This window comes from Aedes albopictus, chromosome 1 (assembly GCF_035046485.1).
Source record: "Aedes albopictus strain Foshan chromosome 1, AalbF5, whole genome shotgun sequence".
NCBI lineage: Eukaryota > Metazoa > Arthropoda > Insecta > Diptera > Culicidae > Aedes > Aedes albopictus.
In genome coordinates, this window is record NC_085136.1 from 164,630,098 (window position 1) to 164,651,103 (window position 21,006).

At 43.7% G+C, this 21,006-nt stretch overlaps 1 protein-coding gene and 1 long non-coding RNA gene across 2 annotated transcripts in view; one reads left to right on the top strand and one right to left on the bottom strand.

Annotated features, from left to right (window-relative positions):
• Window positions 1–1,154: 1,154 nt before the first annotated feature.
• Window positions 1,155–2,979, bottom strand: LOC109402481 (uncharacterized). The gene is made up of 3 exons (XR_002128194.3): window positions 2,664–2,979; window positions 2,301–2,604; window positions 1,155–2,233 (listed from the first exon to the last, which is right to left on the bottom strand). It is a non-coding gene; the product is annotated as an uncharacterized LOC109402481 (long non-coding RNA).
• Window positions 2,980–3,535: 556 nt separating this feature from the next.
• Window positions 3,536–21,006, top strand: part of LOC109431463 (protein timeless homolog) — a 259,401-nt gene continuing 241,930 nt past the window's right edge. Inside the window, exons 1-2 of the mRNA XM_062845733.1 lie at window positions 3,536–4,131; window positions 4,445–5,220. Coding sequence (XP_062701717.1) covers window positions 3,706–4,131; window positions 4,445–5,220 — 1,202 coding nt within the window. The 5' untranslated portion in view covers window positions 3,536–3,705. The remainder of the gene's footprint in view (window positions 4,132–4,444; window positions 5,221–21,006) is intronic.

The following is a 21,006-nucleotide window of genomic DNA, read 5'->3' on the forward strand; positions in this document are numbered from 1 at the left end:
CCTAATTTCGCGCGGGTCCAAATTTCGCTCACTGATAATATTTAGAGAACATAATCATAGAACTAATCGTTGCATTGTCCATTAGTATGGTACACGCTTGTATGGAAAAAATAAATCCTCGCTCCAGTCGACTTTTTAGATCCCATTTAGGTCCCATATGAACTGTACAAAATTTCAGCGCAATCGGTGAAACTATAATTTAGCGCAAGCGGTTCAAAGTTTTCATAGGATTTACTATGGGAAAAGTTACACTTTCAGATAAAAAATCCCAGAGGTCGTCCCTTGTCTCCTTAATTCAAATCGATCAATGTTTCTTGTAGAATAATCAATTGTGAAACTTTCCTTCGAAGACCGCAAAACAATTGGATGCTTGTGGAAAAAGTTATTGATTTATTACCGATTAGTGATCCAACGAACGGCTTTTTGTTTTGTTTTATCAGCAGCACTGCTGCAGCCGTTGTTGCATGGGGTGGCGGGAGGCATCACCACCCCCAGAAACAGCAGCAGCCAAGGTAGCAGCTACAGTGCTGCTAATAAAACAAAACAAAAAGCCGCTCATTGGATCACTAATCGGTAATAAATCAATAACTTTTTCCACAAGCATCCAATTGTTTTGCGGTCTTCGAAGGAAAGTTTCACAATTGATTATTCTACAAGAAACATTGATCGATTTGAATTAAGGAGACAAGGGACGACCTCTGGGATTTTTTATCTGAAAGTGTAACTTTTCCCATAGTAAATCCTATGAAAACTTTGAACCTCTTGCGCTAAATTATAGTTTCACCGATTGCGCTGAAATTTTGTACAGTTCATATGGGACCTAAATGGATTCTAAAAAGTCGACTGGAGCGAGGATTTGATATTTGTCCCATACTATTGTCCATATTTTACTGTAGATAGTATAGTTAAAGTGAAATTGGGACAATTGCACCATTGTTTTTATGATTATGATGTCTAAATATGATCAGTGAGCGAAATTTGGACCCGCGCGAAATTAGGGCACCCCACGGTACTGTGTACCTGTCCCTAACCAACCCTTAACCTTCCGTAACTCGCGCGGTTGACTACCTGCGTCAGCACCACGCTAATGCTGAGTACAAAAAGCGAGATTTTTTCAACGTGTTGTACAAAATACAACAGCGCGATCACTCGTGGGTTAATTAATTATCAGTTTGAAAATTATTTTCGTCTTAAGACCGGTATTCCCGGTTGAGTGGCCACCCTGTTACTTGCCTGATTTGATTCCTAAACAGAAGTGGGCAAACCAACAATCCATGTTACAGCCTGGAGATATAACCGACATGCTCACTGAACGAGGGATGCCGATGGACATAATTCAGCAGTATTATCCAGGGCATGATGGCATCGTGAGAGTTGCTGATGTGAAGACATATTCTGGGACCTACCGAAGATCAACTGTCAAGCTCTGAAAAATCAGCCAAAAGCGAGCGACGGATTCCACTGAGGTCGAGTGATTGATTACGGGCGCGATTGTACGCAATTGATTTTTTCGAGTAAAAGAAATTGAATTCAATGTTTATTCGATACACCTAGCTATGCGCCGAAAGAGGCATAGCTGAAACGTGAATATAAATTCAATTACGTTAAGTTTCTCCGGAATATCTAATCGTGTGTAGTCCAGGGAATGACCGATCCTTTTCGGATCGTCTATGTCCGCGCTTCCCAAACTCTTTTTTCGCGGCGCACCAGGCTCGCTTAAACGAGTGGAAATGGTGAGCCTGCGACACGTTGGGGCGCCGCGAAAACCGAGTTTGGTAAGCGCTGGTCTATGTGCCAAGTTCCATCATTTTCTCTAAGTCGTTACAGGATTAAACAATGAAAAAAAAAAACCCCGTACACCTGCGCGGATTGTCCCATACGAAATGAACCCCACTCGAAACGATGGACAACTATTATGTCCGCTTGCCAACACTCTCGTTCGGCGACTATGTTTTTGTTTCAATCCGGAATCAGCGTCCCCCTTTAGGGTATCCTCCGTAGCAGCTAAGCTCACCTAATTAGTCATAAGATATCTAGGAGTGTCAGCGTGACAGCCTTCGAAGCTCTTTCAATGGCACTTTTCCGCTACCACAGACGATTGTCTGCGATTTTTTACGCTTCGATATTTCAGTCTTTTTGCCCGACATTTGACTTATGAATTTTCCAGCGGAGGACGGTAATAATTCCAGATAAAGCCGGGGCATTTGCTCGCGTTACAGTGGCAGCTCCTAGCCTGTAATAAGGATTTTTTGTTTATTTATAAATGACTTCACAATAAAAAAAAATTTAGAAAAACTTACTGCTTTGATGTCCTTGATTACATACAACCCGACCGACTGTGCACCGCCCACCTGTTAAAGCATCGATTGTCAGCTCGGAATCCACTGTAGTTCCTGTCCTTCTGAACACTTTCTGCTTCCAGTCCTCATTATCGATCACTCGTTCACGAGCTGCCCATGCCGGATGTCCTTCTGTGCTCAGCTTTTGTGTTATTCATTGGGCAACTTTCACCATCTAGACACAACTGATTACACTCCACCACCAGAGCACGGTTTATACAGCCCGGCTCGTTTCGGTCGCTTGGCAGTCGCACTCGTTATCATCCTAAAAGTAGCAATGATTGTTAGTTTCCGCGGATTCCGCTCGGCCGGATCCCTACTTACCATTAGTTTTTAGGGCACCTTCAGCCGGGATACACTCTCTCCATAACCCGGAAATAACTTCTTTGTGATATCATCGGCTGGGAACGGCATTTGCCGGAATTTTCACAACCGGAATGACCAATTAGACCGCGCACCATCGAAGTGTATTATAAATAAACAAAACAAGACAAGTTTAGTGCGGCGAAAACACGGGCGAAAGCCGGCGAAGGCAGCGGGAAACTGTCAAAATCTTGTGAAAGGGGTACACCAATACGTAAAAATCAACGGCAAAATGGTAATAACTAGTCCCCTCGGTATACTCCCAGCCCAACAATAAGAAAAAGAAAACATGGCACGCCATACCTAAACTGCGAAGAGTGATCAATTTCACCCGAAATCACGGTGCGAAGTGGAACGTTTATAGGTCACTGCATGAAATTCTATCCATCTCTTTCACTCTTACAGAAATTTTGTAAACAACAAGGCCAAGAAACTTCAAAATCCCATACAAATTCAAAACAGTGCAGTGCCCTATAGACGGAACTCCCGCAAGGGAACGTTCAAAAATTACGTCCAACATTTGGGGGAGGGGGGGGTCTACTAAAGTGTGACACTACGTGTATTAGGTATATGGAAAATGCGTGACAGAGGGGGGAGGGGGGGTCTAGATATCCCAAAAATTGATGGACGTAATATTTGAATCTTCCCGCAAGTATGCACCAGGAAGATCTTTGCTTCCACATAAAATGCGCCTAAATCGATGCAAGCCAACGAACGCTGTATCCCACACAGATCGAGCATTCGATCACCCCTCGATGCCCAAACCAGCGGAGAAACGTCAAGAAAGCGATCAAAACAAATTTGTTAGCGCGCGCAAATCCGTCCGCCAGCCAGTGTTTTCGTTCAGTCTCGCGAATTTGAATGCGCTGCGCGGGTCGTTCCGGGAGTTTGTAGTGTCCGCGGCGGTTTATTAGTGGTCCGACGAAGTCGAAATCGTGTGTTTTAGAGCGTATTTTGTTGATTCAAGTGATTGCAGTGAAGTGCTAGTAAATAGACAAGAAAAATGTCGATTTTGTTGGCGGATATCGATGCGACGTGTTCGGCATTGGGGTGGGACGATGGCTGCAAGTATCATATGGAGCCGGATGCTATTATGGGGCTGAAACATTTGATCTGGATTTTGAAGCGGGATAGCGATGATCACGAGTACCGTCGATACATTGGCCAGAAGAAGGTCATGCAGACCGATCTGATTCCGATGCTGATGAGCAATTTTGATAATCCAGATGTGGCCGATGTTTTGCTTCGTTTGATTGTGAACCTGACCTACCCGACGTTGTTGCTCTATCAGGGAAATGAGCCGAAGGATGCTGTCGGTCGGAGAAATTTCCTACACCTGGTGGAGATTCTCCAGGGCTACAAGGAAGCATTTGCGGTTCAGCAAGCATGGGCTGCGCTTGGAGATCGTCTGCAGAAAGTGCTTGCTGTTGTAAGTCATAAACTCATTATTATTTTATTTAAATTTAGCTAACATTGACTTGACCTGCTCTATTATAGTGTGTAATACTTATACATTAGTGACCCGATTGCGTTACTTATCAGAAAAGATTATTCCATCAGCGGCATGTTATTCATTATTCACATGTTAAACATGTTGAATGTTAAATTTTTTTCAATAAACGGTCGTCGGTTTAATAACTTAATCCAAAACTTTAAGAGAATCAAATATATTTTAGAAGAGTCGATTATTTGCTCTGATGTGTTCTTATCATTTTCACACTCATTTCCATTCTTAATTCCAGGATTGGGCCGAACGAATGGAAGAGCAAGAGTTGATCATCGAACGAATCCTCACTCTTACCCGCAACGTCCTGAATGTGCCGGCAAACATCGACATGGAGAAGCGCTTCGATAACGATGCCAGTCTGCACGATCAAGTCTTGTGGGCACTGCACGAGGCCGGCGTTCTCGATCTTATCCTCTACATCTTGGGTTCGGAACACGAGCATCAGTATCATTTACACGCGTTGGAAATTACCTGTCTGACCTTTCGGGAGCAATCGGCCACCAGCTTGGCGGATGCGTCCTACCAAAGAAGTGCCACCGAAAAGCACCGGGATGAGCTGGAACTGATCGCGGCCAGGAAGCGGGAAAGGGCGAAGCAGCAGAGCCGCATTCCGGCCGCACGACACTCGCGTTTCGGCGGAACGTACGTCATTCAGAATATGAAATCGATCTCGGACAACGATATGATCTGCCATCAATCGCTGCAAAAGGCCCTGCAGATGGAGTTCGATACGGACAAGAAACGGGTGAAGAGAAATTTCCGGAATGTGCGCGAAACGGGAACGAGCGAGCGGAAGAGTGCGTTTTCAGTGCGGTTGTTTTTACGCGAATACTGTATCGAAGTGCTTCGGTCGTCTTATAACAGTTTGGTGCGACAAGTGCGGAAGATTTTGGAGAGAAATGCGCACGGTCAGGAAGCTAGTGGTGGGCATGATGATTCCTATTTGCTGTGGGCTATTCGCTTCTTTATGGAGTTCAACAGAGCGAGTGGATTCAAGCTGGAACTAGTCAGGTAAGTCATGTTCTGTTTTGTCATTTTCTGAGATAACTTCATTTATTTATATGTGTAGGCTAAAAGAAACTCTTGAAATTCTATTTATCCGTAACGTTATAGAGAGTGAAAGGTTAAAGATATCTTTTTTCTGTAATACACTACCTGTAGCTACATATTCATCATAAACTGATACAATATTGATGTATCAGAATGAGCAAAATATGAGACGCATCTAACTACTCATTGTAAACGAGCGAACCAGTCGCGTTTAAGCTCATAGACACAACAAATACAAAGTTTATCGCTCCCTTGCGTCGGATGCTTACGGTTTACCTTCCTGGTAGCAAAATCATTATTCTTCCATTTGATAAAGCTCGCTGGCTGACGATAAGCCGTTCCGTACCTAGGATGGGTTAAATACTGCGGCACAGTTTTGCATCAACCAGCCAGCCTTGCCGAGAAACTCATCCTTAGTCCTGGAAGCACGATTCAGTCGTCGGTCTTCGGAAAGTGTAACTGTTTTCGTTTTCACCGTGTTCAGCTGGATGTTCATTTTCCGGAAACTGGCTCTATCTCTCTTTCTCTCTCTACTACATCTCTTTCGCACCCACACGCTGGCTGTGGTTATGCGCCCACAAAGGGCCATTCCGAAAGCTTGTCTCGGTCTTTGGCTCCGCTCGAGAACCAGGCAGCCCCAGCTAACTAGTTAGTTAGTTAGTTAGTTAATCTTGTGCAGCGGAAGAAAAGATAATAAACTCTATTTATTCAGGTGTACAAATTTCCCCACAACCTTCGCCTACAACGTGTTCCATATCTTGGTCTCTTGGTTTTCCATTTTCTCCATCTCGACCGACACCATCGCTGCTTTGAGTGGCGTGTACCGCCCTGGCCCCGGCCGAGGCCGTCTGGTGTGGGAAAATCAGAGCTTTGATACAAGCCCAACTTTGAGACCGAGACCAGATATAGTCTGCTGCGCTAGTGCTCTTCTAGCTATCACTCGGTGGTGTGTGGTTTTGCTCGGAAACCAAGTTCATCATCGTTGCTGCAGAAGCGCATAACCGAAAAGCATAAAACAACCGTCAGGGAAATGTTTTTCTTAAAGATTTATATTAATTGATGTTGCTCTTTGAAAGGGTGCATTCCGCAGAGTTTGCACATCATGGATGATTAAATAGGTGATTGTCTAATATCATACCATACCGCCACCATTTCGTCATATTTAATTATCTGGCCGTATTTTGGAATTCAAATTTTGGGATTTATGCTAACGTAAGACGCAACCAAAACAAAAATGATTTGATTTTTTCCAGGAATTGCTCCGGCAATTTCTCTAGGAATCCCTCTGGAAATGTCTCCGAGAATTCTTCCGGAAATGTGTCCAGGATTTCCTTTAGGACCCACATCAGGAACTCCTGCCGAGATTCCTTCAGGAATTCCTTCGGTAATTTCCCCAGAAATTCTTCTGGGAATTCTCCAGGTTCTCCAGAGTTCTCCAGGAATTCCTCCGGATTTCCTTAGAGAATTTTCCCAGCAATACCTCCATGAGTTCCTCCGAGAATTACTCCATAAATTGCTCCGGGATTTTCCTCAGGAAATCTTTCAGGAATTTCTCCGAGAATTTTTGTAGGAGTTCCTCCAGAAATATCTCCGGGAATTCCTTCGGGAATTTCTTCAGGAAATCCGCCAGGAATTGCTTCGGAAATTTCTTCAAGAAATTGTCCGGGAAACCCTCCAGATTTTTTTCCAGTAATTCCTCCGGGAATTTCTTCAGGAAAACTTATGGTTTTAAAAAAAAAATCCACTAGGAATTTCTCCAGGAAGTCTTCCGTGTTTTTTTTCTTTCGAAAACACTCTGAGAATATCCTGGAATTCCACTAGGAATTTCTTTACGACTCCCTCCAGGAATTTCTCCGGGAATTCTTCTAAGACTCCCATCCCATCATTCCTTCAGTAATCCAGGACTTTCGGGAATTCTTTCGGGTATTTCTCCAGGAATTCTCCCGGGGATTCCTCCAGGAATTTCGTCAGGGATGAGATTCCTCCAGGAATTTCCTGAGGGAAATCTCCCAGGAAGGAGGATTCCCTGAAGAATTTTCCAAAGGAATTGCTGGAGAAATTCCTCGAGAAATTTCCTGAGGAATTCCTGGTGGAAATCCTAGAGAGATTCTCAGAGGAATACTTGGTGAAATTCCCAGAGGATTTCCTGAGAAAAGCCCGAAGATTTCCTTTAAAAATTCCCGCAGGAATTTCAGAAGAGTCCCCGGAGGAATTCCTGAAAAAATTCTTGGAGGATTTTCTGGAAGATTTCCAGAAGAAATTCCCAAAACAATTCCTGGAGAAATTCCCGTAGACATTCTTGGAGGAATTACAGGATTTCCCGGAGGTATTCGTAAAGGAAGTCATAGAGGAATTCCGGGAGAAATTCTTGGAGGAATTCCTATAGAACATCCCGGAGGAATTCCTAAAGAAATTCCCGGAGGAGTTCATGTAGGAATTCTCAGAGCCACTCTTGGACGAGTTCCCGGGGATATTCTCAGTGAAATTTTCGGAAAAAATCTTGGAAAAAGTCCGGAGGAATTCCTGGAAAAATATCCAGAAGAGTTCCTGCAGAAATTGCCAAAGGAATTCCTGAAGTAGTTTCTGATGACAGTCCTAGATGAAATCCTGGGGAAATTTCCGGAGGAATTCCTGGAGGATTTCCCGGAGGAACTTCTGGAGGATGTCCTAGAAGTATTCCCGGAAGATTTCCTGAAGAAATTCCTGGAGGAAGCTCTTGAGGAATTCCCAGTGGAATTCTTGGATAAATTCCCGGAGAAATTCCTGAAATAATTCCCGGAAGAGTTTCTGTAGAAATTCCCGGAAGAAAAAACGGAGCAAAGGAAGCAATATTGTAGGGCGACAAAATTTTTCTGCAGGGGATCAAAGACGGTGTTAAAGTATTCCCTCTTGTACCACCGTACTCGACCGTCTCCTATCATTCCAAATGGCTCTTAGCTTGCTGAACAACTATGCTGAAAATGGAATACTTCTTGTTCATTAGGGTGTTCATACAAATATTTTCTTAATACTAGACGGAACCTATCGAATAATATCAGAACTAAGGACACCAGATACGTCTTACTTCGCCTCTTAACTTTCGGAACAATTTGCTGGACGTTTTCCAATAAAATTGTTCGAATGTTTTGATTGCTGGTGTCACCTAGCGTCGACATTGCCGGATAGATCTCAACCTGCCGAACAGTTTTACAGAAAACGCCATGCTTTTAGCTGTAGCGAGATACACGTGTTTAAATATTATACACAAGGTGCCACCTAGTGAATAAATCGCGAATAATAGACTCAACTATCAGACAGTTTTTAGCTTGCTGAAGAACTTTGTTGAAGACGGCATCATTCTATCTTATCAGGGTTCTGAGATATAGAAGTTTGAAGATTTTTTACCCTGGCGCCACCTAGCGGACGATTCTCGAACCAAAAACGCCATTTCCAGCAGTTCTTAGCGTGCTGAACAACTTTGTTGAAAACGGCATGCTTGTATCTCATTAGGGTATCGAGATATGCCTATCTGAATTTGTCAGACACAATGCGCCACCTAGCGGATAAATCTCAAACCAAATACTTTACTATCAGATGGTTATGAGCTGGCTGAAGAATTTTTCCGAAGACAGCATCATTCTATCTTATCAGGTTTCTGAGATATAAGGGTTTCAACATTTTTGACACTGGCGCCGCCTAGCGGCCGAATCGCGAACCAAAGTCGCCGTTGCCAGTTAGTTCTTTTAACCTGCTGAACAAATTCGCCGAAGACACTATATGTACTTCTATCTCATCGGGATCTTGAGATGTACGTTGCTCAAAGTATGTGGCCAATTTTGGTACCCCAAGACAATCCGGAATAACTCCGGAACCATGTGGACCGGGCACCCACGTCCCCGGCATTATAAACTGTCGTCAGTAGCAGTAGGCGTGCAGTATTTGAATTTAAATATGTAACCCACAGCGACGCCTAAACCCATCACAGTAGGCGTAATATAGATTTAAATAAAATTTTCATTCCTAGTTTAACCGTCAACTGAAGTGTAGTTTTCTTTCTACGGCTCTTCCTAAAAGGTTATGGGCCAAGTGAAAAAGTAGGAAAAATCAAAGAAAAGTGAAAATGGCATCGCCGGAAAATGCCGCAGGAGTCCGCGGAATCGGTGACCCACAAGGAAACCCGAACGCAGTTCAAATTTCGTCAACGCTACCGTGCATCGAACGTTTGGCCGGCTGTGAAAACTGGACCACGTGGAAATTCGCGGTGGAGACATTTTTGGAACTCGAGGACCTTTGGGAAGCAGTGAAGCCGATAGCCAACCCTGACGGAACATTCCCGGCGGTGGACGCACGTAAGGATAGGAAGGCGCGTGCTAAAATAATCTTTCTACTCGACCCCGTCAATTACGTACACGCAAAAACGGCCCGCGAGGTATGGGCGAAGCTGGAGGCGGCATTCGAGGACACCGGCCTGACCCGGCGTGTAGGACTCCTCAGGAAGCTCATCACCACCACGTTGGCCGCGTGTGACTCCATCGACACGTACGTAACACAAATCTTTTCAACTGCCCACCAGCTCCGGAGTGATGGATTTGACATATCGGAAGAATGGGTTGGAACGTTGCTGCTAGTCGGACTGCCGGAGGAGTACAGACCGATGATTATGGCCCTGGAAAGCTCTGGAACGGCGATCATCGGCGACAGCATAAAAACCAAATTACTCCAGGAAGTGCAGACGACGAGGGACAAGACAGCGTTTGTTGGCAAAAAGGGCCCGCCGGCGAGAAAACCGCAAAGCGCACACAATCAGCCGAGCAGCCGAGGGGACCCAGGTGCAAGCGTTGCAAGAAGTTTGGACACATCGCCCGAGACTGTCAAGCGAACCGAGGGTCAGCTTTCAGTGCAGTTTTGTCGGCGAACCACGGTGCAGATTCCACAGCGTGGTATTTCGATTCAGAAGCGTCGGACCATTCTACCAACGACAAAAGCCTTCTGGTGAACGCCAGGGCTGCAAGCGGCACAGTTGTGGCAGCTATGTTCCTATGACCATCGTAGCCACCATTTTAGCGAAACTGGATGCAAAGTGCTCTCCCGAAAGCCCACCGATACTTGGAGTGGCCGCAAGCCGGATTTGGCGCACATCCGTGTGTTCGGTGCCAAGGTCATAGCACACATCCCGAAGCAAAAACGGCGCAAATGGGACGCCAAATCGAAGGAATCCGTTCTCGTAGGATTCGACGAAGACACGAAGGCATACCGCCTGTACGATCCTGTGTCCAGGAAGGTCTTCAAATGTCGTGACGTCGTCTTCATCAGTGAGCCGTCTCATGTGCCGTAACCAAGTCCGGCATCTGCTCCACTTAGGAAGCCTACACCAGTCCGTACGTTTGTGAAGCTTGACTTTGAAGAACCACCAGGTGAAGTCGTCGTCGTTCAGTCGCCCGAACCAGATGAGTGACCCGATCCGGAGCAGGTTCAGTCCGAAGATGACCAGTCGGACGAGTCCGATGCTTCAAACTACTTTTCGCAAGCAGACACCAGCGAAGGCGATCTTTCGGATGAGGCATCCGGTGACGTGACAATCATTGCGCTCCCCCCGCAAAAATCTTCATATCCATCCGAGTCACAGGTGTTGAGGCGCAGTGGCAGGGAGCGCGTTTTCCCAGGCAAGTATCATGACTTTTATCTTCCGAACAAAGGCCTGCCCTCCTACCAATTTTCAGAACAGCATCAGGATCGATCAACCGCCGGTACTTCACGAGTCGCATCGGTTCCCGCTGCGAACCAGCAGCAAACGCAGCAAGGAGCGTCGATCAGCAACTGTCTCGTGAGCAAGGGCTGCGATTACCCCCGCAGTTTCACCGAAGCGTTGCGATCCGCAGACGCTGACCACTGGAGAGCTGCAATGAAGGAAGAATATCGTGAGTTAATGCGAAACAACACATGGGAGTTGACTTGCCACCCGGCGAGCATGCAGTGGGCTGCAAGTGGTTGTTCAAAACCAAACAGGACGAGAAAGGAAATTTCAAACGGCATAAAGCGAGGATTGTAACACAAGGCTTCACGCAGAAGTTTGGTGTCGATTACGATGAAGTTTTCGCGCCCGTGGCGAAGCAAGTCACGTTTCGCGTGCTGCTGACTGTCGCTGCCCGCAACAATTGGGTCGTGAAGCATGTGGATCTCAAGACGGCGTACCTTAATGGAGAGCTGGATGAAGTCATCTATATGCGCCAACCCGAGGGTTTCCATTCCGGAACTGAACGCACCGTTTGTCGTCTGAAGAAGAGCCTATACGGCCTCAAGCAGTCCGCGCGCATATGGAACAAGAAGGTTGATTCCGTATTCAAAGCGATGGGGTTCGTCCAATCGAAAGCCGATCCGTGCCTATACGTCCGGAAGAAAGGAGGGGCGTTCACGTACATCCTCATATACGTGGATCACATGATTGTCGTTACACAATCCGAGGAGGAGTTCCGTTCGATTTTGCGATATCTTGAGGAGGAGTTCGCCATCAAGAACCTAGGCGATGTCCGACATTTCCTGAGGATGCAAGTTGAACGTTGTGAGGATGGATTCAAGCTCAACCAACAGGCGTACATCCAGAAGCTTCTCGGAAGGTTCAGCTTAGATAATGCCAAGCCGGCAAAGACTCCGCTCGACCCAGGCTACTTGCAGCTGAAGGAGGAGGAGCAGGAGCAGCTTCCGAATAACAGCCAGTATTTGGGCTTGATCGGAGGTTTACTATACGTTGCCCTACATACGCGTCCGGATATTGCGGTAAGCACCACAATCTTGGCCCAAAAGTCCAGTTGTCCAAATCAGCAAGACTGGAACGAAGCCAAGCGGGTGCTGAGGTATTTGGGAGCGACAAGTCACTTCAAACTAGCACTTGGATCTACCACCGCCGGTCTCTCGATGTATGCTGATGCAGACTGGGCCGGAGATCATCGAGAACAAAAATCGAAATCTGGGCATTTGATCATGTTCGGAGGAGGCGTCATTCAGTGGAGTTCCAGGAAGCAATCATGTGTGGCCTTAAGCTCTCCTCTCTCCTCTTCTTGGCGTAACGTCCTCACTGGGACAAAGCCTGCTTCTCAGCTTAGTGTTCTATGAGCACTTCCACAGTTATTAACTGAGAGCTTCCTCTGCCAATGACCATTTTGCATGTGCATATCCGTGTGGCAGTCACGAAGATACTCTATGCCCAAGGAAGTCAAGGAAATTTCCTTTACGAAAAGATCCTGGACCGACCGGGAATCGAACCCGTCACCCTCAGCATGGTCATGCTGAATACCCGTGCGTTTACCGCCTCGGCTATATGGGCCTTAAGCTCTACCGAAGCTGAATTGGTCGCGCTCGCAGAAGGATGCCAGGAACTCATCTGGACGAAGCGTTTGCTGAAGGACGCTGGAGTGTCTTCTTCTGATCCCGTTGTCGTGTACGAAGACAATCAAAGCTGCATAAAGTTGGTTGAGAGTGACCGTATGGAGCGCAAAACGAAGCACATCGAAACTAGGTTCTACTTCGTTCGAGATCTACACCAACAACGTCAAATCGATTTGCAGTACTGTCCGTCAGAAGAGATGCTCGCCGACCTGTTCACCAAACCATTACATCGTGTGCGTTTGGAGACCCTCCGGAAACAATTAGGAGTCAATCCAGATCTGCACGAGGAGGAGTGTCGTCAGTAGCAGTAGGCGTGCAATATTTGAATTTAAATATGTAACCCACAGCGACGCCTAAACCCATCACAGTAGGCGTAATATAGATTTTAACCTTCCGTAACTCGCGCGGTTGACTACCTGCGTCAGCACCACGCTAATGCTGAGTACAAAAAGCGAGATTTTTTCAACGTGTTGTACAAAATACAACAGCGCGATCACTCGTGGGTTAAATAAAATTTTCATTCCTAGTTTAACCGTCAATCGAAGTGTAGTTTTCTTTCTACGGCTCTTCCTAAAATAAACTAGAACAGTTTTTCGGGAAGTTGTGTAAATTTCATCAAAATCCATCGAAAAACAAGGAAGTTCTGATTATTTTTGTGATTTTTCGAAGGTGGAAAATGTACGTTGGCTGGATGAAGGTTAGTAGCACCTGCTTTGCACGCAAGAATATCGACAAGCATACCTGGAGACAGCCAAATGGTGAAGTTTGCCACAAAATCGACCATGTGCTGGTAGATGGCCCACACTTCTCGGACGTCATTGATGTTAGAACTTTTAGGGGTCCCAACATCGACTCAGATCACTACCTCTTAGTTAGTAAGATTCGAGCTCGGTTATCAACCTTGTCGGACTCTAAGATCCGGCGATCGATGCGTTTCAACATCCTGCGTATCTCCGCAGACGATACGGTAGCTGACTATCACCAGAAACTGAACGAGCGGATAAGTGAAATCAACGAGAGCGATAATCTCAACACTCTGTGTGCGTCTATACACGGAGCTATGAGTACGGCAGCGCAGGAGGTGATAGGCGCTGTTCAAAGGCGACATAGGAACGGGTGATACGACGAGGAGTGTCAAAGGGTAACGGATAAGAAGAATATCGTCAGAAGCCGGATGCTGGTGTCTGGGATCTGGCAGAGCAAGGAGCGATATAGGGAAACGAGAGCAGCCGAAAAACGAATCCCCCGCAGAAAGAAAAAAATCCATGAGGAAAATGTGATTGCTCAGGCGCGAGAAAGTATCGAGCAGAATGATATGCGGAGGTTTTACGAAACTGGCGTGCTGTGGACAAAAACAGCACCTTCTCCCGTCATGTGCAATGACCGTGAAGCAAACTTGCTGACAGACAAAACAATGGTGGTTGCCAAGTGGAGAGAGCACCACTGACGAACCGACGTGACATTGGTGTTTCAAAACTGTCCCCTTTAAATTTAACGGTCAACGAACGAAGCGAGCGATCGCTTCTGTCAAATCAGCGCAGACGCGAACCTATTCCTATATGAACACACGGGGGTTTGGGCTGATGCTATCAAATCATCGCGAACCGTCATAGAGGTGGCGGGAGTGTGGCTATTTTTCATCTTGGCGTCGCGGACGACAAATTTGTATTTATTTGTTCTAAATAGCTGTCACATCGGTTCGTCGGTGAGAGCACTTCGAGGAATTGTTGAACGGTGGGAATTGAAGAACAACAGACAAAATTCGTCGCGACGACGATGGACAGGCTGTGGAACCTCCAACGCTATTCGCCTCCAAACGTCATCACCCCACCGCAAAATCGCTAGCGTAGAACGATCGACGTGCCACCATTTTTCGAATGTTGGAGAGCACAGGTACCTTTTTCGCGGTGTTGCTTCACCGTAAACAACACCGCGAAAAGGGTTCCTACACCCTCCACTATTCGAAAGATGGTGGCGCGTCGATCGTGGCAGTTTATCGTTTGACAGTCAATAGCGGGGGTCAACAAGGTCGATTTTTCGGATCAAAGCATTTTTGATACATTTTAGCGTTCAAAATAGCTATGCAAAATTTGAGTACCTCACCAGTTTAGAACATTTCTCTAAAACAGTCTTCCCACAAACTCAGCACATGTTCAACTTCTGCAAATAACCATTCAGAGAAGAGCATTTGCTTAAGCCAACTTAATGCGAATAATAGACATATATTAGACTCCCAATGGCGCTTCAACTCTTGTGACTAACATCAGTACGTGTGTGTCCTGGCTGCGGTACTCAAAGTGTCAAATTTGCATGATTTTGATCATAGCAATCTTAAATGAAAGTCAAAACAAAACCGTTCGTAATTCTCTCCGGCAATTGATGAGTTTTGGTTTTGTGGGGCCGATGGCCAGCAATCACCCAAGACGGCCCTCTGCGCTACAATGGGTGTGCTGAAATAACAGTTATAAGAAGCTAAGAAGCAGTGTGACCGATTTATTTCAACTACCGTCAAGTATCGGCTTGTGAGCTGGTGGAGAAACTGCGGAATGCGATCGTTTGCAGTGGTCCGCTATTCCGGGACTCTTACAAGTGTTCATCATGGGGGGAAGTTTCAGTTAGTTTGGCACCTAAAAACTTAGCTAAGAACCAATGATGCATAAATGGCTACAGTTGAATATCAGAACTGCTGGGGAATATTCTACTGGAATGAGTTGGCGAGTTCGGCTTACACATTCTCGGAGGGTCTGCATGAATTCCCTAGGCAGAAGGAAACATACTATTCTAGAATTATACGGTTTTGTGCACTCAGATTATATTGGCTTCTTTCAACAGCATTCCAATTGAATTCTCATGGTGGTGCGGGGTGTCATTAGACAATTTTGAATGAGGCAGTTAAGTTGAAAAGATTTAATAAGTCCAGCTAAACGCGAATTGGCAATTTTGAATGAGGCAGTTAAGTTGAAAAGATTTAATAAGTCCAGCTAAACGCGAATTGGCCTTGCAATATTGACTATCAGCTCAACTTCGCATAAATGCTGAGTCTAACCGGAGCGCTCTCGCTGAATGTTTACCTCAACATATGCGAAGTTGAAAAATATGATTTGACACTTTAAGTACCACCGAGTCACATCTTTCGAAAATCAAGGCTACTATGGATGAAACATCCTAGTCACAGCCACAGTATAGGGAAACAGCGCCTCTAGCGTTCTATACTTGTACTTCTATTATGCGAATATAGTAAAAAAAAGTAGAAGAAAATGCACATTGAGAGCGGTAGCTACTCCCACACTCCGTTTGTTGGTTCCTTGTGCAATTTCGATAGTGCTGGTCAATCACGGAGTAGTAACTACACGCAAAACAAGAAAAGCTACCAAAAATTGAGATAGGGTTTCGAACTACTTGGGCACCCGCGTCAATTTCCGGCACCTCACAGCAAAACAAATCAAAATATCACTTGCCGCATATTTTCCAAACGCCCTTCCGTGGGTAATCGCCTCCCGCAACCTTTTCGCAACGGAATCCACAGTCAATGAGCTACACTTTCACTCTGAAGCCGCACAAGTGCTCAAAACAAATATTACTCGCAGACGGGTGCACTTCGGCAGCACAAAGATGGGTGCCGAAGTGATTTCCCATTTGATTTTGCTGGAAGTTCGGCACTGGTGCCGAGAATTGGTGCTGGACTAGGTGCAGTAAACTCGTTCAAAATCAACTTTCCGGCAGAAAATCTTCACAACAATCACTGCTAACAACAAGTTCAATCAATAAGGTATCTGATTCAGACGGAAGAAGTGGTTGAAAACAGTCGTTTCGTTGTGAATTTAAGTTATAAATAATTTTGTTTACATGTTGTGATGGGAATAGGGCAAAAAACCCTATGCCTTTTCTACCAATTTATGTATTGAAAACGTACAGAAAATGTGATAAATCATAATCCATTCGTTGTATTAAGATGCGCTACACGGTTCCATAGCTTTCATACCACTACACACAAACACCTCCATTTAAACCCGAGAAGTTGAACCGGGTTGCGTCCAACCCCCCCGTAAGTTGACAGATGAGCTCAGTTTCGCGTACCTACTTGCAAATCGCAGATGTCGCTACTGTTCGTAAACAACGGGTCCATCCTTCACTGACGCAACAATTTTTGTCCATGCGAAAACATCTTTTTGTTTCGTGGTGAGTGGAAGCCAACAAGAGGCTAGCGTTTCGTATCAAAAGGACGTATTCAACAGAAGCACAAAAACTAATGTTCATTAAATTAAATTATTTTGATTTTTCTTTTTATTTGTTGTAAGAAATGTAATAAAAGCACGTTTAAACGGTTTTCCATATTGATTGGTGACTGCGCATGCTAGACCAAACCGAAGATCAAACTCAAAAAAAAACATCTGCCAAATGATTATTTTTAACTTCCATTTTGGCTTTGCCATCAGATATGTAGCTGTAAGATGTTAGCATAAGTAACCTAATTTATTACTTGCTGGTGCTTAATAACAGCACTAGAAGTAAACATGAGTTTCTTATAAATTTTATGAGAGTCGACTATTTTGCCTTCACTCGTTTCATAGATATAATTTTCGCTTCTAGTAAACAAATTCATCATGCCGCACTTAGTTTGCATTTATCTACCACAAAAAAAAACGGAAACAACAAATTAAGGTTTCTGTTTAATGTTCTAATATTTTTTGTGCGGTTTGTTATTGTCGGTTTTCGTCCTTTTCAAAAGTAGCGCTTGCCGCTTTGAATCTGACAGTACCACCCGGACCAAAATTTTTAGGTACGCTGGCGTTGTTCGGCAGCTGTCAAGAAGCTCCCGGGTTGGTTGCGTCTAAAAATAACTTTCGCTTCGCTGCTGAGCTTCGCGTCCTATTGTCTACATGGAATTTTCCACTTGCAAACAGCAACCTGCTGGATGCGGGCTTTTCAGTACACAATGGGTCTAGAGTCGTATTTACGAAGACAAAAATGTTTCTGCCAAGTTCTGTCATTTCTTTTTTTTCATTATTGTGAAATGATTACGGTCAATCAAGTGTGGCTTATCCAAAAATCTGCTGATTAATTATTCTCTATACAATATCAGGATGTTTTACAATGTTATAGCAAATTTTCAAAAATAAAACATTCGATTAATTTGATTGATTTGTCTTTATTCAAGAGACGTTCAGCCCTTGGATAAAACATTCGAATCGTTAGAACTTTTCGAAAAGTTTTCAATAAATTGCAACTTTTTTGCCTTTGGTCATATTTTAGTCGAGTCCAACGATACATGAAGACCAATACATTAGTCGCAAACTTTCAAAATTTAATTTAATTCGGTTCGCTTAGTCCTAAGGTACAGTAATTTAATAAACGGAAGTCAAAAACTAGATATAGATAGAAGGGCTCTAATTTCGTGTAAAGTTGAATAATCAATCAATCCCAAATTTGCACCAATTAAATCAAACTCGTTGAGGAACAAGTAATCAAAATTTGAATAGTTTTGGTGGACTTTATAAAAGAATACAACTTGCTAAAAATGTTTTAGGCAATTTTTAAAACTTAGCATGCTTTTGTAGTGCTAGAGGTCAAGCAAATTTTAAATTTAATATATCTGGAGCAACATTTGAAAAGGGCCCAAGAGGTCTTGTGTCTTTTTTCTAAAACGCTCCGTAGGGCATAACAGCAGCCCGCCCACGCAAATGAACACCGTTATCCGAAAGATCGATGTTTGCTCTATCTGATAACGGTCTTAGTTTTTGTGAATAAGTTTAGGCGGGCTCAGGAGCGACGTGTGAAGTCATTGTTTACCAATGCTTGTATGCCCTTTTCAAATGTTGCTTCCTCAGAATTCTGGTCACTTACAAAGTTGTTTGGTAGGTCAAGGGCTTACAGTTAAGGGTCCACTTGTTTCGAAATTTTGCCACAAGGAAGTGCAAGTTACACATTTGCAAAATTATGGATATATGAATGTTTTTTTCGTAAAGCAATCAAAAAGCTGTAATTTAGTTTTCTTTGAACATATTTAAGTCAAGTTAAAGGTTTTTCAAAGAGCTATATATTAGTCATAAATGTGCAAAATTTAATTTCATTCGGTTCACTTAATCCAGAGATATAGCAGTTTAACGAAGAACACTCAAATATGAAACATTTTACTAGAGTCGCTCCAACTTCATGTAAAACTATCCAATCGAGCTCAAATTTGTACCATTTATAGCTAATTAGTTGTGCAACTAGCAGATACAATTTGAGAATATTCCCTACACATTATAGAAAGTTACAGGTTGCTGAATATATTCGAAATAATAAGTAAAAGATACATGCTTCTACTAATTTGCAGCTAGCGCCGTCTACTGGCAGAATCCTGAACCAATCAGCTAATCAACTGAAACGCCTTAATAAATCAAACAACATCGCCGAATACATCAACTTTCTAAGTGATCAGAGCCCTGAGATATATGGAATATAATAATTAATTTATCGTCAGCGCTACCTAGTGGTGGAATTTTGAATCAAACGGCCCATCACCAGTAAACCTTGGCTGGCCTAACAACTTTGCCAAGTATACCGAATATTTAAGTAATCATGGTGCTAAGATGTACGGTATGGAAATTTCGCCAGTGCTACGTCTTGCTGTCTGTGATATCTGTCATACCAGAGACAAACAGACGTAACACTGATGAAATGTTTATACCAAATATCTCATCATCCTGATTACTTAGAGAGTTGGTGTCTTCAGCAATATTATTTGGCTGGTCAAGAACTAACAAATGATGGGCCGTTTGATTCAAAATTCCACCACTAGGCGGCGCTAGTGAGCAAACAAATATTATATTCCATATATCTCAGGACTCAGATCACTTAGAAAGTTGATGTCTTCGGCGATGTTGTTAGGTTGGTTACGGCCGCTCAGTTGATTAGCTGATTGGTTCAAGGTTCTGTCAGTAGGCGGCGCTAGTTACGAATTAATTGAAGCATGCAACTTTTATTTTTTATTTCAAATATATTCAGCAAGCTGTAACTTTTTCAATAATGCTGCAAATATTCTCAAATTTTTCCTGCCAGTTGCACAACTAGTAAGCTATATACGGTACAAATTTGGGCTCGATTGGATAACTTTACATAAAATTGGAGCAACTCTAATAAAGTAGTTCATATTTGAGTGTTCTTCGTTTAATTGCTATATCTCTGGATTAAGTGAACCGAATGAAATGCGACATTGCACAATTATGACTAATACATAGCTCTTTGAAAAACCTTTGACTTGACTTAAACACGTTCAAAGAAAACAAACTTACAGCTTGTTGATTACTTCACGAAAAAATATCAATCATTTGAATGATTTTGCAAATGTGTAACTAGCGCCACCTAGTGGACCATTAACTGTAAGCCCTTGACTCATTTAACAACGTTGTCGAAGACACCAACTTTCTAAGTGGTGAGAGTCCTGAGATATATGAAATTTAAAATTTGCCGATTACTATTGGTGGAATTTCTAATTAACCTTAGTAAGGTCTTGGGGTCTTTTTTGACCTTTTCCGAATTTCAATTCGCTATAGCTTTTGTTTCGAAAGGCCTAGAAATCTGAAATTTTCAGACAATTATTTTTTTGTGGAAAACTATCATTTCCATTCATCCAAAACATTGGACGACCCCTAGGGGAGCTCCCATAAAAAAGTTACAAATAAGACCCTGGGGTCATTTTTGACCCCAAACTTTGAACGGCTCTCAAAAATCAGTGGCTGGGCCGATTTTGATTTTCTTTGGCCCAAATGAAAGCCACACATGTCTAGTTTTCAAAACCCCCGGAGAGTTCCGGATTTGGTCACTGTGGCCACCGGGAACCTGCTTCAACTGAAAAATGCCGCTTTAGAGACCCTAACTTTGGCAAGCTATAACTTTGCAACCAAACAAGTAATCAGGACCGTTCAAGAATCGTTGGAAAGGTATTCACGTGGACTTTGATTAAAGTCATTAATATTGACTAATTCTTAAGAATCGGTTCCGGAAATCCGGAACATCCGGAAAGTAATGTTTTTCACGATAATGTGCTAGAAAGCTAATTCATATTATTTACAGGATAGAAGTTTTTGCATCAAACTTCTTTAGGCCATAATACAATTTGTCGAGAACTATTTCTGTATGTTTCTGGTTATGTCCCGTCCTTCTGGAACCGGTTCCAGGGATCCCACAAGATGGCCAACGAGTTGACTGTAACGAAATTGAACGGTTTTCCGCGCTAAGCACATCTGCGTTGGTTAACTCATGATGAAATCTCAATAATTTTGCATGCTCCATATTGTTGTGATATGTAAAAATATTGTTGGACATTGTGGTCTTATGTGGCCACCGGAGTGACCACCGGAGAAACCCGTATTGAAGGACTTCCATGTTTTTGCAACAAAG